At 33.7% G+C, this 13,576-nt stretch overlaps 2 protein-coding genes across 7 annotated transcripts in view; one reads left to right on the forward strand and one right to left on the reverse strand.

Moving 5' to 3' along the window:
• The window catches only part of IFT74 (intraflagellar transport 74), a 91,716-nt gene that overhangs the window by 18,018 nt on the left and 60,122 nt on the right, over window positions 1-13,576 (forward strand). The gene's annotated exons all lie outside the window — the stretch shown is intronic.
• LRRC19 (leucine rich repeat containing 19) lies at window positions 1,391-12,967 on the reverse strand. 3 transcript variants are annotated; one of them, XM_012764381.3, is made up of 6 exons: window positions 12,884-12,967; window positions 11,517-11,607; window positions 7,732-7,821; window positions 5,859-6,372; window positions 5,028-5,216; window positions 1,391-4,104 (listed from the first exon to the last, which is right to left on the reverse strand). In XM_012764381.3, exons 3-6 carry the CDS (start codon window positions 7,810-7,812, stop codon window positions 3,779-3,781), a joined length of 1,110 nt encoding a protein of 369 aa, XP_012619835.1. In that variant the 5' UTR covers window positions 7,813-7,821; window positions 11,517-11,607; window positions 12,884-12,967; the 3' UTR covers window positions 1,391-3,778. The 3 variants fall into 3 exon arrangements, with proteins under 3 accessions (XP_012619835.1, XP_012619834.1, XP_075864899.1); XM_012764380.3 differs by lacking the exon at window positions 11,517-11,607 and having other exon boundaries at window positions 12,884-12,955; XM_076008784.1 differs by lacking the exon at window positions 12,884-12,967 and having other exon boundaries at window positions 11,517-11,628.

A 13,576-nucleotide genomic window follows, 5' to 3' on the forward strand; every position in this document is an offset into this window, starting at 1 on the left:
TAGAACAACAGAGCAAGACCCTGTCTCAAAAACATAAATAAAAGAAAATAAAAGCTAAATTCTGTACGAAGAAAATTACTACATAGATTATATATTAGGATTTCTGCCTCTAGGTGTTGCAAATCTAAAATGGAAAAGAACATCTTTATATCTACCATTTATAATTTTAACCTGGGCTTTTAACTTATTTGAATTGTGATATTTTAGCCCCAGTCTATTGAAAGACATGTTATTAGTAGACTATTTACATTATTACATTAGCATTGATATTTAATATTAATATTTATATTAGTAATCTATATCATATATGTAGACTATATGTGCATTTTAATATATAACCTATTAAAGACTAAATACCAATTACCTCTAACTCTGGTAATAAAGTAACTATGTCAGTAGATGTAATATAGTTATCATAATTATTCTTCATTAAATTTTTGGCCTTAATGAAATATCATCTAAAGCAAATGCAAACCAAGAATATGACCTATTTTGTATAAATATACACCATGCCCGGCTAATTTTTTGTATATATATTTTTAGTTGGTCAATTAATTTCTTTCTATTTTTAGTAGAGACGGGGGTCTCACTCAGGCTGGTTTCGAACTCCTGACCTCGAGCAATCCACCCATCTCCACCTCCCAGAGTGCTAGGATTTCAGGCGTGAGCCACCACGCCCGGCCTAGACACCTGGTTTTAATTCAGTTTTACATGCCTGCTTGTGAACTAATGATTCTTTTCCTATTCTGATGTTCTACACTTTCTAGTTTGATATTAGTCAAAATCAGTTGTCCTTGAAAAACATATGTAATTGTAATTTTATACCTATTTATTTTCCTTTGTTTAGTCAGACATTTATATTTAGTCAGATATTTTCTCAATTTATTTACTAAACTTTGTTTAGTCAGATATTTACTCAATATTTAATTAGAGGCTCTTGAATATGAGATTAGATATAGTCTTTGCTCATTTATTGTTATATTTCATTTTACTACACTTCTCAAATATTTGCATATTATAATTAGGAAATGATATTTTGGCAGAAGGATAGATTACTTAGAAAAAGATACCTTGTAGGGCCGGGCGTGGTGGCTCTCGCCTGTAATCCTAGCACTTTGGGAGGCCGAGGCGGGAGGATCGTTTGAGCTCAGGAGTTCGAGACCAGCCTGAGCAAGACCCAGACCCTGTCTCTACTAAAAATAGAAAGAAATTACTTGGACAGCTAAAAATATATATAGAAAAAAATTAGCCAGGCATGGTGGTGCATGCCTGTGGTCCCAGCTGCTCAGGAGGCTGAGGCAGAAGGATTGCTTGAGCTCAGGAGTTCGAGACCAGCCTGAGCAAGACCCAGACCCTGTCTCTACTAAAAATAGAAAGAAATTACTTGGACAGCTAAAAATATATATAGAAAAAAATTAACCAGGCATGATGGTGCATGCCTGTGGTCCCAGCTCCTCAGGAGGCTGAGGTAGAAGGATGGCTTGAGCCCAAGAGTTTGAGGTTGCTATGAGCTAGGCTGACGCATTGGCACTCTAGCCCAGGCAACAAAGTGAGACCCTCTCTCTCAAAAAAAAAAAGAAAAAGAAAAAGATACCTTGTGTTTCTATAATTATCTCATTCTTATAATTGAGATTTAAAACACAGTATAATTGATATATATTAAGAAATTAGACATAATATATTTATGTTCTTTATTGAAAATGTTTCTATAAACACACATAAGCAAATAGGTATTATAAAGGAGCCATTTCTTCTATTTCACAGGTATATCATCCTAAACAGTTTTTATTTTACCTAAGTAGACATTTGTATTAAATTTACTATTTATGTAACTTTTAAAATGACTATTCTCTAGACTGTGACATAGATATACATGATTTTAGTCTCCTTTTTCTAAGAAATTACCAAGTATGTACACATTTTAAGAACTTTATTAGAAAGAAATTTGAACATACATAGAAATAGTATATTTTACCCTTATGTACCCATATCCTAGCTCCATCTGCTCCTATCCAACCCTGTTCTACACCTCAAGCCACTGGTTTTCCCCATGTATTATGTTGAAGAAGATCTCAGAAATATTATTTCATCCATAAATATATTTCAGTGTTTTGTAAATATGTTTATCTCTGAAAGATATAAATACACTTAATTTCCTCACCTATTGAAGGTAAAAATTATAGAGTTTGCTACAGTTTTTAATGCCACTGTTTGCATTAATAAGTTGTTAAAATTATAATTGTAGACAATTGATTATAAGGAATAGACAAATAATTTATTTCCTATTAATAATAAGACCTTTCTTATTACATTCTCCAGGCCATTGTTTCCCAAACTGTGTTGTTTTGACTATTATTGTGCTATGATCCCTTAGTAGATGTACCTCAAAGAATGGGTTTTGTTGTGCAGTAAGTTTAAAAGTTCGTAATACTTTGTTCTTGAATAATCAGAGAGCAGTTTAGTAAAGTCTTAGATAAGTCTTGTAGTAAAAAATCTTGTTTCACTTTGTTTAAACCCAGTGTTTCCTATAGTAATTTGACCAGGTACCTTTTTCTTTTCCTGTAAATACTTCTGAATGTCTTTCTGGAAATTAGTATTCTAGAAAACAATTTGGGAAACATTATTCTATCTGATGAATAGATAGAAACAGCTGTCTGTGGACCACCTAAAGATTCCTCAGCCCCAGCACCTGACCCATTTGAATAAAAATCTCTCAGAGAGAGGCAGAAATGTATATTTTTAAAAACAAGATTCACAGATAATTGTGATGCCCACTTTGGAAGCCACCATGGTATTAAATTGTGACCATCTGCATTATGATGATAGCCTTTCCGTATAACCAAAATCAGAAGTAACTTACTAGGGATTATGCGTAAACATCGTGCCTATGCTTTATTTATTTATTTTTTTTGAGACAGAGTCTCACTGTGTTGCCCGGGCTAGAATGCCGTGGTGTCAGCCTAGCTCACAGCAGCCTAAAACTCCTGGGATCAAGTGATCCTACTGCCTCAGCCTCCCAAGTAGCTGGGACTACAGGCATGTGCCACCATGTCCAGCTAATTTTTTCTATATATTTTTAGTTGGCCAATTCATTTTATTTTTTTAAGTAGAGACGGGGTTTCGCTCAGGCTGATTTCGAACTCATGACCTTGAGCGATCTGCCCGCCTTGGCCTCCCAGAGTGCTAGAATTATAGGCGTGAGCCACCACGCCTGGCCTGTGCCTGTGCCTGTGCTTTGAATTGCTACTAAACTAAAATTTATTTTGCAAATTCAGGAAGGATTTAAAAACATTTTCCAATTCTATAGATTCACTCTGTGGGCATAAAATCAATCTTAGTATATTGTTTAGGCTCTATTCCTCACTTTGATTTATAATATAAATCTAAAACCTTTATTTCTTTAGTGTTTGGAACTTCAGTATAACTAATACATATTATATCAAATATCTGTGTTAATATGAGAATTCATTTTAATTAATGAGTAATCTACTGTAGTACACCTTCTCGTTTACTAGTCTGTATGGTTTCCTGAATCCTGCTCATAACAGCAATGCTAATATTGTGGACTAACTATGTAACTGTTCGCTACCAAGGAGTGTCAGCTGTTGTATTTGGACCTGCACAGTACAATAAGAAAAACATAATTTTGTGATATTTATGTATATTGTAATTACTATAAAGGTCTACTAGCTATAGGTTGGTATGTCACGTATGAGAATCTCCATATCTATACTACGAATAGACTGAAAACATTTTTTAAATTAAACATTAAAAGAAATTAATTTTCTTCACATAATTCATGGGTATCTATATATTTGTCTTCAATAAACCCATCATTATCCACCACAAATGAATGTAATTGTTCAAATATTACTGTGTCTTCAGAGTTTGTAGCTGGTATCTGTGAAAGAGAACTTGGATTTCCAGGAAAACCATCGTCATAGGTTTCTACTTCATGCTCTTCTAGGCGATGATGATTGTAACTAAGCAGGAAATTATACCATATTGGGCATTTGATAGCAATAAAGATGAGGAGTGAAGTCATCAGTACAGTGACAACAACACCAACAAGAAAAGCCCAACTTTTCCCAAGAGGTTCATGTTCTTAAATGGAATAATGAGAGAGAGAGAGAGGGAGAGGGAGGGAGGGGACAAATTTGTTAAATTGACAAAAATAAAATAATCACATGCCCTAATACTCACCAATATTAGCATTAGAAATGAAGATATATTATAGTTTTCTTTAGGCAAAAGTTACTAAAACTACACTAAATAAATGATATTTTGTAGTATGGTGAAAGAATACCTTTTTTCAAAATAAGTACCCATCTTTGTAGGTATTACTTATTTACATAGACCATTTATATTTACATAGACTTATTTACATAGACCATTACTGATTCATGTTTATTAAGATTTGTGACTTGACTAGTTAAAATGAAGGCTCAGAGAAGTAAAATAATTTGCATTATGGTATTTCGTAACTAGCAGAGGAGCCCAGTATTTTATAAGTCTTTTGTTGACATAGGATTGTTCTTTTTTTTTTTTTTTGAGACAGAGTCTCACTTTGTTGCCCAGGCTAGAGTGAGTGCCATGGCGTCAGCCTAGCTCACAGCAACCTCAAACGGCTCAAGCAATCCTGCTGCATCAGCCTCCTGAGTAGCTGGGATTACAGGCATGCACCACCATGCCCAGCTAATTTTTTCTATATATATTAGTTGGCCAATTAATTTCATTCTATTTATAGTAGAGACAGGGTCTTGCTCTTGCTCAGGCTGTTTTTGAACTCCTGACCTCGAGCAATCCGCCTGCCTGGGCCTCCCGGAGTGCTAGGATTACAGGTATGAGCCACGCCTGGCCAGGAATTGTTCTTTTACATTGCTTACAGAAATTTAAAATGGAGAAAGATAATGAGAAATACCTCAGTTTATTTAGAATGACACTTTTAGCAATATTAATATTCAGTTCTAAATAGCCCCATGAGCATGAATAAAAAAGAATAAAAATATTTGGAACCAGTACATTACCTGGATTTTTTGTTAAGTTGTTAGAAGAGCTGTTAAATGTTGAATTGCTAATGGACTGAAAGTGAATATAAAGATCTTCAGTTACAGGTGAAGGAAATTTTGAGCCACATTCAGCCTTATGAGGTACTGTTTTGATATTGTAGCTCTTCAGGATATCTGGGTACTTACACATGGTGATATTCTCATTTTCTGGTAAATCAGAAATAATAAATTAAGATGTATTATAGACAATAAGAATAGCTGACATTTTATAATTATTTTAATCTAGGATTTTTTGACATATCTGTCATTATTAAATATAAGAAAGAAACTCTTATTATATGTGCCTAGCAACACATTGAAGGAATAATACACATTTCTGTTTATCATTTTATAAACACAGATTAAATGCAGAATCTGTTGCTTAGTTTGTTAGTAAAGATTTTATGATTAAGATTATAATTGCAATCTAGATCTCAGAATATACTTTGCAATTAAAGTAGGACACCTGTTTTCATCTACTCTCTAGAAAGTACTTAAAAAAATTAGTCTTATGTATTGACTTTGCTACCTTAATTCATGAAGTCACAGTAACATCTCACATACATAGAATATTTAAATTTCTTCTCTTTTTTTTCCCCTTTGGGTGGAGGAAGGAGAGCATCTATTTAGCAATTAGTTATCAGTATTTCTTCCTATTTCCCTTAAACAGAAATAATTGCCTTTTATTTAAAACATGATATGAGAGATTTTCCTGTGGTAGAACATCAAAAGTTAATCACATTTTGTTTTTGTTTTCTGTTGCTTTTTTTCACATTTTGGTTTTGATTAATTTAAATTACTATAGCTTACCTAATGTCACATTTGATGTGTTCAACCAGTTCTGCAAATTGATTAGACTACAAGAGCAGTTCCATGGGTTTCCATATAAAATTATTAATTCCAGATGAAATAGTTGGGGTACTTCAAAATAGCTTATCAAATTGCCTTGCAGATTCAGAAGTTTTAGGTTTCTTAGAGGCCCAAAAATATCAGTATTCAGTTGTAATATTTGGTTTTGGCAAAGATATAACTGTTTTAGTTTACTTAAGCCTGCAAATGCACCCTGTTCAATTATATAGATGGAGTTTCTACAGATATTTAAAATTTCTAGATTGGAGAGATTACCGAAACTGTTATTATGTAAGATAGTGACATTGTTCTCAATCAGATAGAGCTCAGTGAGTAAAAAAAATGTCTGAAGAACCCTTGTGTCTGTAGCATTCAGAGTAATTTGGTTATAACTGAGATCAAGTATGGTAACATTTTTATTGATATCCGCTGGAATCAAAGAATAATTCTTTTCAGTGAAATTACATTGGACTTCCTAAAAAAGAAAAAAAATTAGAAATGTATTAATCAGGAATGATATTAACAGAATTTCCCCAAATTTTACATTCAAGCACTTAGACATTGGAAGGAAATCATTTGGAGGAAAATAAATCTATCCAATCTTTTGATATTATAGTGTGAAAAAGGTAGAGCATATGTTTTTCTTTATTGGGATGAAATACTAAAGATTAAGGAAATTCTGACACATACAATCAAACAGAGATTCTAGTTGGTTATACAGGTATCTTCCAACTGTTACATAATCTTTCCAGGAAGAATATTGGTGTATTTCTATTTATACACATGGAAATTCATGGTAAATAATAATTTAATATTCTAGTATACAAGATTACATTTATAATGAGGATATTATTTAAAAGTATATAATTTTTGAAAATCAGAACTACCAACATTATACCTAGGGCTATTAAATAATTAAATAATATCCAATATATAGCTCTCTGGGGTTAACAGCACAAAGTTTTTTTTTTAAAAGAAAATATCTTATATTGGAAATGAAGCTATGTATTGAATTTAAAGAACCACACAACCCAAAGTGCTTTCCTTATGTGAATATAGAATGAAAGAAATAGTGCTTGTTTTTACTGACTAGTAAAACTAAGAGTAAATAGAACTAAGAATAGTTCTTGTTTCTTACCATTGGTATAATGTCACACTACTACTACTAATGATAATAATGCAGCAACAGCAATTTCCCTCATAAAAATGCATTTTTTGAAAAAAAAGTTTTTTACAGTTTATTTTTTTAAGTTTTTCTTTTTTTTTTTTTTAAAGACAGAGTCTCACTCTGTTGCCCTGGGTGGAATGCAGTGACATTGTTATAGCTCCCTGCAACCTCAAACTCCTCGGCTCAGGCAATCCTCTTGCCTCAGCCTCCTGAGTAGCTGGGACTACAGGTGGGTGCTACAACACCTGGCTAATTTTCTATTTTTAGTAGAGATGAGGTCTCGCTGTTGCTCAGGCAGCTCTCAAGTTCTGGTCCTCCCACCTCTGCCTCCCACAGTGCTAGGATTACAGCATGAGCCACCCCACCCAGCAGTTTCCTACATTCTAAACTGGTTTTTGTCTGGAAACTAATCTCTGATTTTATAGTAAAAATCCACAGATTTCTCCTTTAATCAATTTTTAAAGAACTCAGTTTAAAAACATGAAGGCTGCTTTTTGTCAAATTAGAATCTGGCTCAAATCATAGATTTTGAATATACACAGCTAACTAAAGAGTTAATTTTGATAGTTTGGATTTTCTTTCTTTGGTTGCTTTGGGATATTTTACTAAATGTACAGAAAGTACACATTTGAAAACATTTTCCCTACATTGATTGTAAAAACTTACTGTTTTAGAAGTCTGGCTTTTGTCTGATAATAGTAGCATGGAGAAGGGCCAAAATAAGATTGTGATGCATGTGACTTTCATATTGCAGACCTAATAGAAAATAGAATATTTTTATTTCAGTAAGAAACTAGAACTTGAGATTTTGAGAACATTTTGATTTCCTTTTTTTCGCTTTTAAATCTATTTTTTCTTAAAATACATAAAATGTGAAACAAGTACAAGGCCATCCACCATTTCTACACTCTGATCTTAACAAACTAGAAAGCCCCTGTAGAGAATGAGAGACTTTAATATATTTTATAGGGTGTCTTATTAGTTGAAAGGAGCTTTAAAGCAATTGAAGTAGTTATACATTTAAAAAAAATATATATATATATATATATATATATTTTGAGACAGAGTCTCACTTTGTTGCCCAGGCTAGAGTGAGTGTCATGTTGTCAGCCTAGCTCACGGCAACCTCAAATGGCTCAAGCAATCCTGCTGCCTCAGCCTCCCAAGTAGCTAGGACTACAGGCATGTGCCACCATGCCTGGCTAATTTTTTCTATGTATATTAGATGGCCAATTAATTTCTTTCTATTTATAGTAGAGACAGGGTCTCGCTCTTGCTCAGGCTGGTTTCAAACTCCTGACCTCGAGCAATCCGCCCACCTCAGCCTCCCCGAGTGCTAGGATTACAGGCGTGAGCCACTGCGCCCGACCCTAAAAATTTTAATATATAAGTGCACAAAAGAAAGTCCAGAAGAGTATATATTTTGTCTATGTGCATATTTACGTATATGCTTATATTGCTACTTCTTTTTGTTGTTTTTTTGTTATTGAGACAGGGTCTTTTTCTGTCACCCAGGCTGGAGTGGAGTGGCACAATCATAGCTCACTGTAACCTCCAACTCCTGAGCTCGTTCAGTCCTTCTGCCTCAGCCTCCCAGGTAGCTAGGACTACAGTGTGTGCCACCATGTCTGGCTAATTTTTTTTAATATATTTTTTTTTTTAGAGGTGGGGTCTTGCTATGTTGTCCAATTGGTCTCAAATTCCTGGCCTCAAGTGATCCTCTCACCTTGGCCTCCCGAAATGCTGGGATTATAGGCATGAGTCACTGCCTATATTACTACTTCTTGATTTTTCAATTTTAGGGATTATCTGTTGGTATTATTTATTGCCTTGTAACTGTGGGATATGAGAATCTTTAGTTCTCTTTTAAATAATCCCCACCTTCATCTCCAGCACATCAAATGTATACTTACTATGTCTTCATCTCCTAACATAGTTAGAAATAGTTCCAGAATTTGAAAGATATTTTAGCTAGAAATAAAATTCCAGGTGGGCAATAATATTCCCTCAAAGTGTTAATGGCATTGCCCTATTGTCTTTGGATTTCTAGTATTACTGTTAGGAACTGATGCCATGTCACTAATTCTTTGTCCTTTTATGTAACTTGTCACTTCCTAACCCTCAAAGCTTTTAAAATCACATTGTATTCTGAAAATTTCATGATCCCATGTCTTTATTCTTTTTTGATTCCTTTACATGTTCCTATGGATTCTGTGATCCCTTGTCTTTATGAGAGTCTGTTTTCATCCATTAAACTGGGTACTTGGTCGGCCCTTTCTTTCTTTCTTTTTTTTTTAAGACAGAGTCTCACTCTGTTGCCCAGGCTAGAGTGCCACGGCTCAGCCTGGCTTACAGCAACCTCAAACTCCTGGGCTCAAGCGATCCTCCTGCCTCAGCCTCCCAAGTAGCTGGGATGACAGCCATACGCCACCATGCCTGGCTAATTTTTTCTATATATTTTTAGTTGGCCAATCAATTTTTTTCTATTTTTAGTAGAGATGGGGTCTTGCTCTTGTTCCGGCTGGTTTCTAACTCCTCATCTTGAGCAATCCACCCACCTTGGCCTCCCAGAGTACTAGTATTACAGGCATTAGCCACCTTGCCTGACCAGTCGGTCCTTTAAATCTCGAAGGTTCTGAGAGGGCTATGTCCCTCTGTTCTGAGAAATTTTCTGAATTATTTCACTGATTGATGATATTGATCATTTATTTCCTTCTTACTTTCTTTCCTTTAAATCTCACTTCTCTTTGTAGAACTAAATTAATTGGGTGTCAGACCTCCAAGAATGATCTTCTGATGTTTTTTTTTTTACTTTCATCTCTGTGTTTTTGCTCTGCTTTCTGGAAGACAAAATCCTTGACTTTATCTTCAGACTCTTTCTTTCATTGAAGTTTTCTTTTTCCCAACCTTTTAATTCTGAGAGCTTTTTTTTGGTTCTCCGAACATTTTCTTTAGTAGTATCCTGTTGTATGAATGTATTATCTTTTCTTGTTTTTTTTTTTTTTTCCTTGAATAAACTCTAATGTCCTCAGGTTGTACTTTTCCAGTTTATTTTGAACAGTGTTCTTTGTATTGGAGGCTTTCTTCATATACCGGTATCTGTTAATGTTTTGTTTGGGGCTTCTGTATGAGTGTTGGGGAGCTAAAAGGCTGGTTTGGAAACTATGCATTTGTGTGGGTCTTGACTCCTTGGACTCTTTTCTTGGGGAATCCCTAAATGTCATTATCTTTAGGTCTTTTTTCTTGAGGTAGTTGGGCTCCACAAAATGATCCTTCTAATTTACTGCCTGAACAGATAAGGTTTAGTGGCCAGCATTCTGTTAGCTAAGTGGTGAAAAAGGTAGGTTTATATCAATATTTAGTATGTAAACTTTAACTTAATCTCAATAATGCCGCTGCACTCACTTCTACCTAGTGCCCAAATTCTCTTTGTTTTATTTTCTCCAGAGGGAAAAAATCCTTTTATCTTCTGCTAGAGTAGGGGAAGAACATTATCTGGCTGAGCAGAGGCAGGGAGGAATTAGCTCGTCCTCCTCTGCTTTCCAGTATACTTGGTGTTACTAATTGCTGGGCCATTTGGAGTTTCTGCAGTATAATTCAAGTGGTCTCTCAGCTTTTCCTGTTGTGAGCATGGAAAAATGTTGCTTTCCTAGTCAGTTTCCACATAACTGTTAGCTTTCTGGTTTCTAGGTTTTGTTGTTGTTGTACCCTCTTCCATTCTCCTTGTTCTTGTGAGTTTTTACTCCTTTTTATCTTTTGTTTTCATTATATTCAGGTTTTAGACAGAATTCATAGTTAATGGGTACATTCAACATGCTGTCTTTACCTGGAAATTGCCATTTATTGGAGTATACTCTTCTTGCTAAATAGTTACTTTCCATTTAATCATTTTATTCATGACATTGATGTTTCTTATTCTTTACCTCTTTTTCTTAAAGTCAACATTAGAGACCTTCTGCAAACAAATTATCTGTTTTAAAGGATATGAATATATCCTGTCATCCTTTGGGGTCTGCTAAAATAGTCTTTTGAATCTTCTTACAGCATTTGTGCAATTAGTTATTTATGATTTCTTAAGGAAAGTTTATTCCATCAGAGAGAGAAGTAGAAAAACTAATCAGAGTGAGCAGGATTCCTTTCAGGTTACTAAGTCTGTCACCTCGTTAGCAATGAGGAATATATTGCTGTTTCAATGCTGGTCTATTCTAGTCAACTTTCTCCTTGCCTTCAATTTGTTGATTTGTTTATGCTTATTCCCCTTCTACTTTCTCCCTCTCCATAGTTGAATGGATTTTGTTAAAAAAAAAAAAAAGAAAAAAAAGCTAGTATTCCTCCTAGATTTTATACAGCTTGGATACAGAGCCAGAAATAAGTTCAAACTATCACTTAGTCCAGACCATTGCCCACAGAAGGGCATATCTAAATAATTTACAAAGGTATTAATAGTCTACCTGTGTTTAATGATCTCTAGGAGTAGGTATGCAGCCTCTTCAATGGCTTGTTTCGGTATTTCTGAGTAGTGTGAGGTTCTTACTGATGTCTCTGGTGGGATACAGAGGTGAGTAAGGAGAGGTGAGTAAGGGACAAGTACTGTTTTTTCAGAAATAAATAGGATAAGATTGGTTAAAGAAAGCAAATAGGCTACAAAAAATTAACTGGATTTAAGTGAAGAGTTGATGTGAAATAGAAGCAGGTGAGGAAGGTAATGGAGGTGAGGCAGGACTATGAGCCTATATGGAAATGAAAACAAGAGGATGGTTTTTTATTTATTATATTTATCATCTACTTAATACTAATAATTATTTTCTCCAGTGTGCTAAGAGAAATAAAATTATAAAAACTAGAAAAGGGTTCTGTTTTTCTTCTTTTCACTTGATAAATTTTAGAATTAGAAGCAGTATATACTCAGCTCAGGGTAGATTCTGTGCTACAAAGCATTTAACAAACCAAAACATTAAAGCTTTGAAATACACTGATTGATCCATACCATTCATGGGGATTTTCACATATTTTGTGTCTTTTGAGAGGAGAAAGATTGAGAAAGGGGGTGAATGTTGACCATTATAACACTGAATAAATTTCCAGACAAAAGTATTTGTTAGCATTATCAGCTGTCTTTAAAAAAAATCAAATTGGTAGGAAAGCTAGCCGATAGATTATGCAGAAATTGTTCATTAGTTAGTGTACCCTATTCAAAAAGTTGATTTAAAAAGAAGACAGTTATTGTTGCCTTTTTCTCCTTTTGGAACTTTTTCTCAACTTGAAATTTATTTTGAAATGATATTTGAGTTTCAATTTAGTGATTATTTAGAAATAAAAATAGAAAACAAATAGAATATCAGTTTCTTTTAGTTATTTCACAAAATTAAATGCCTTTTTACATAGCCTACAATCTACTTTACAGGAAAAAAAAGAGCTTAAAGAACGTGGTAGATATTGAGAAGGAAATAGAGTTCTTAATGGAATTTGGAGTATGAGCTGCTTAGGAGCTTTTAGTTATTTACTTTATATAATTATTATATGCTTTAAAATAAAATGATACTGTATTCTTTTTTAAAAACCCTTTTTCCCCCAAAAGAAAAATAATGACTTTGTATAGCATAACTTTGGAAAGATAATTTGGGAAAGATTCTTTGTCCATGTCCTAGGTGTGTATTATTTCTGATATAGACCATGTGAAAATATAATCATACTTTCTGCTCATTCATCACTTATTAGACTCGAATATTGTTATACAGACTTTGCAAGCTTACATATGATTTATTTTCTTAAAAATATTCAATGACAATCTCACACATATAAATATATAGGAGCTTACCTTTACTTTTTTCTTTCGTCTGAGACTGGTGTGCTGAAGCAGCTTATCCTGTTTCTTCTACACCATTTTTAAAAAGTATGTCATATGATTGCATTTCACTTTGTTTTAACCTTTGTACCCAGTGAATGGGTGATTAAAAAAAAAAAACTAGACTTCCTCAGCAAAAGATTAACTAGAATAGTTTCTTAAAGTTATCTTTGACTTTTTTAGTATAACAAGTAAGGCAATTTGCCTAACATTTGTGTTTCTTAATTACTCTTGAAAATTTTATTAAAACATTAACAATTTTACTTGTTGATTTAAAGTATATAATATTGAGAATGCATACTTTTGAAAGATATATTGTTGCTAATATAATTTGTGTTAGTCTTGAAGGTATTTTGTGCATATAAAGATTCAAATTGAAAAGATACCCCCAAGTTTTTATATCCCCTTGAGTTTCAACTTTGTTGTATACTCATTTTTATGACGCCATCATTGATGCTTTTACTGCCAGCTTGTAATATAGAAGCAAAGTAAGTGCTCAAAGAATCAAAAGACCTGACATTATATAGCCTTTGGAAAATCAGTCACCTTACTTATGCTGTAATTTTTCCTCTGTAAAATGGAATACTGGAGTACAGCATTAGTTCCCATTTAACTACATAGACATAGTAGGAATAAACATTGTTAGTAGTGAATAATCAAGTTTAG

This window comes from Microcebus murinus, chromosome 12 (assembly GCF_040939455.1).
Source record: "Microcebus murinus isolate Inina chromosome 12, M.murinus_Inina_mat1.0, whole genome shotgun sequence".
Taxonomy (NCBI): Eukaryota; Metazoa; Chordata; class Mammalia; order Primates; family Cheirogaleidae; genus Microcebus; species Microcebus murinus.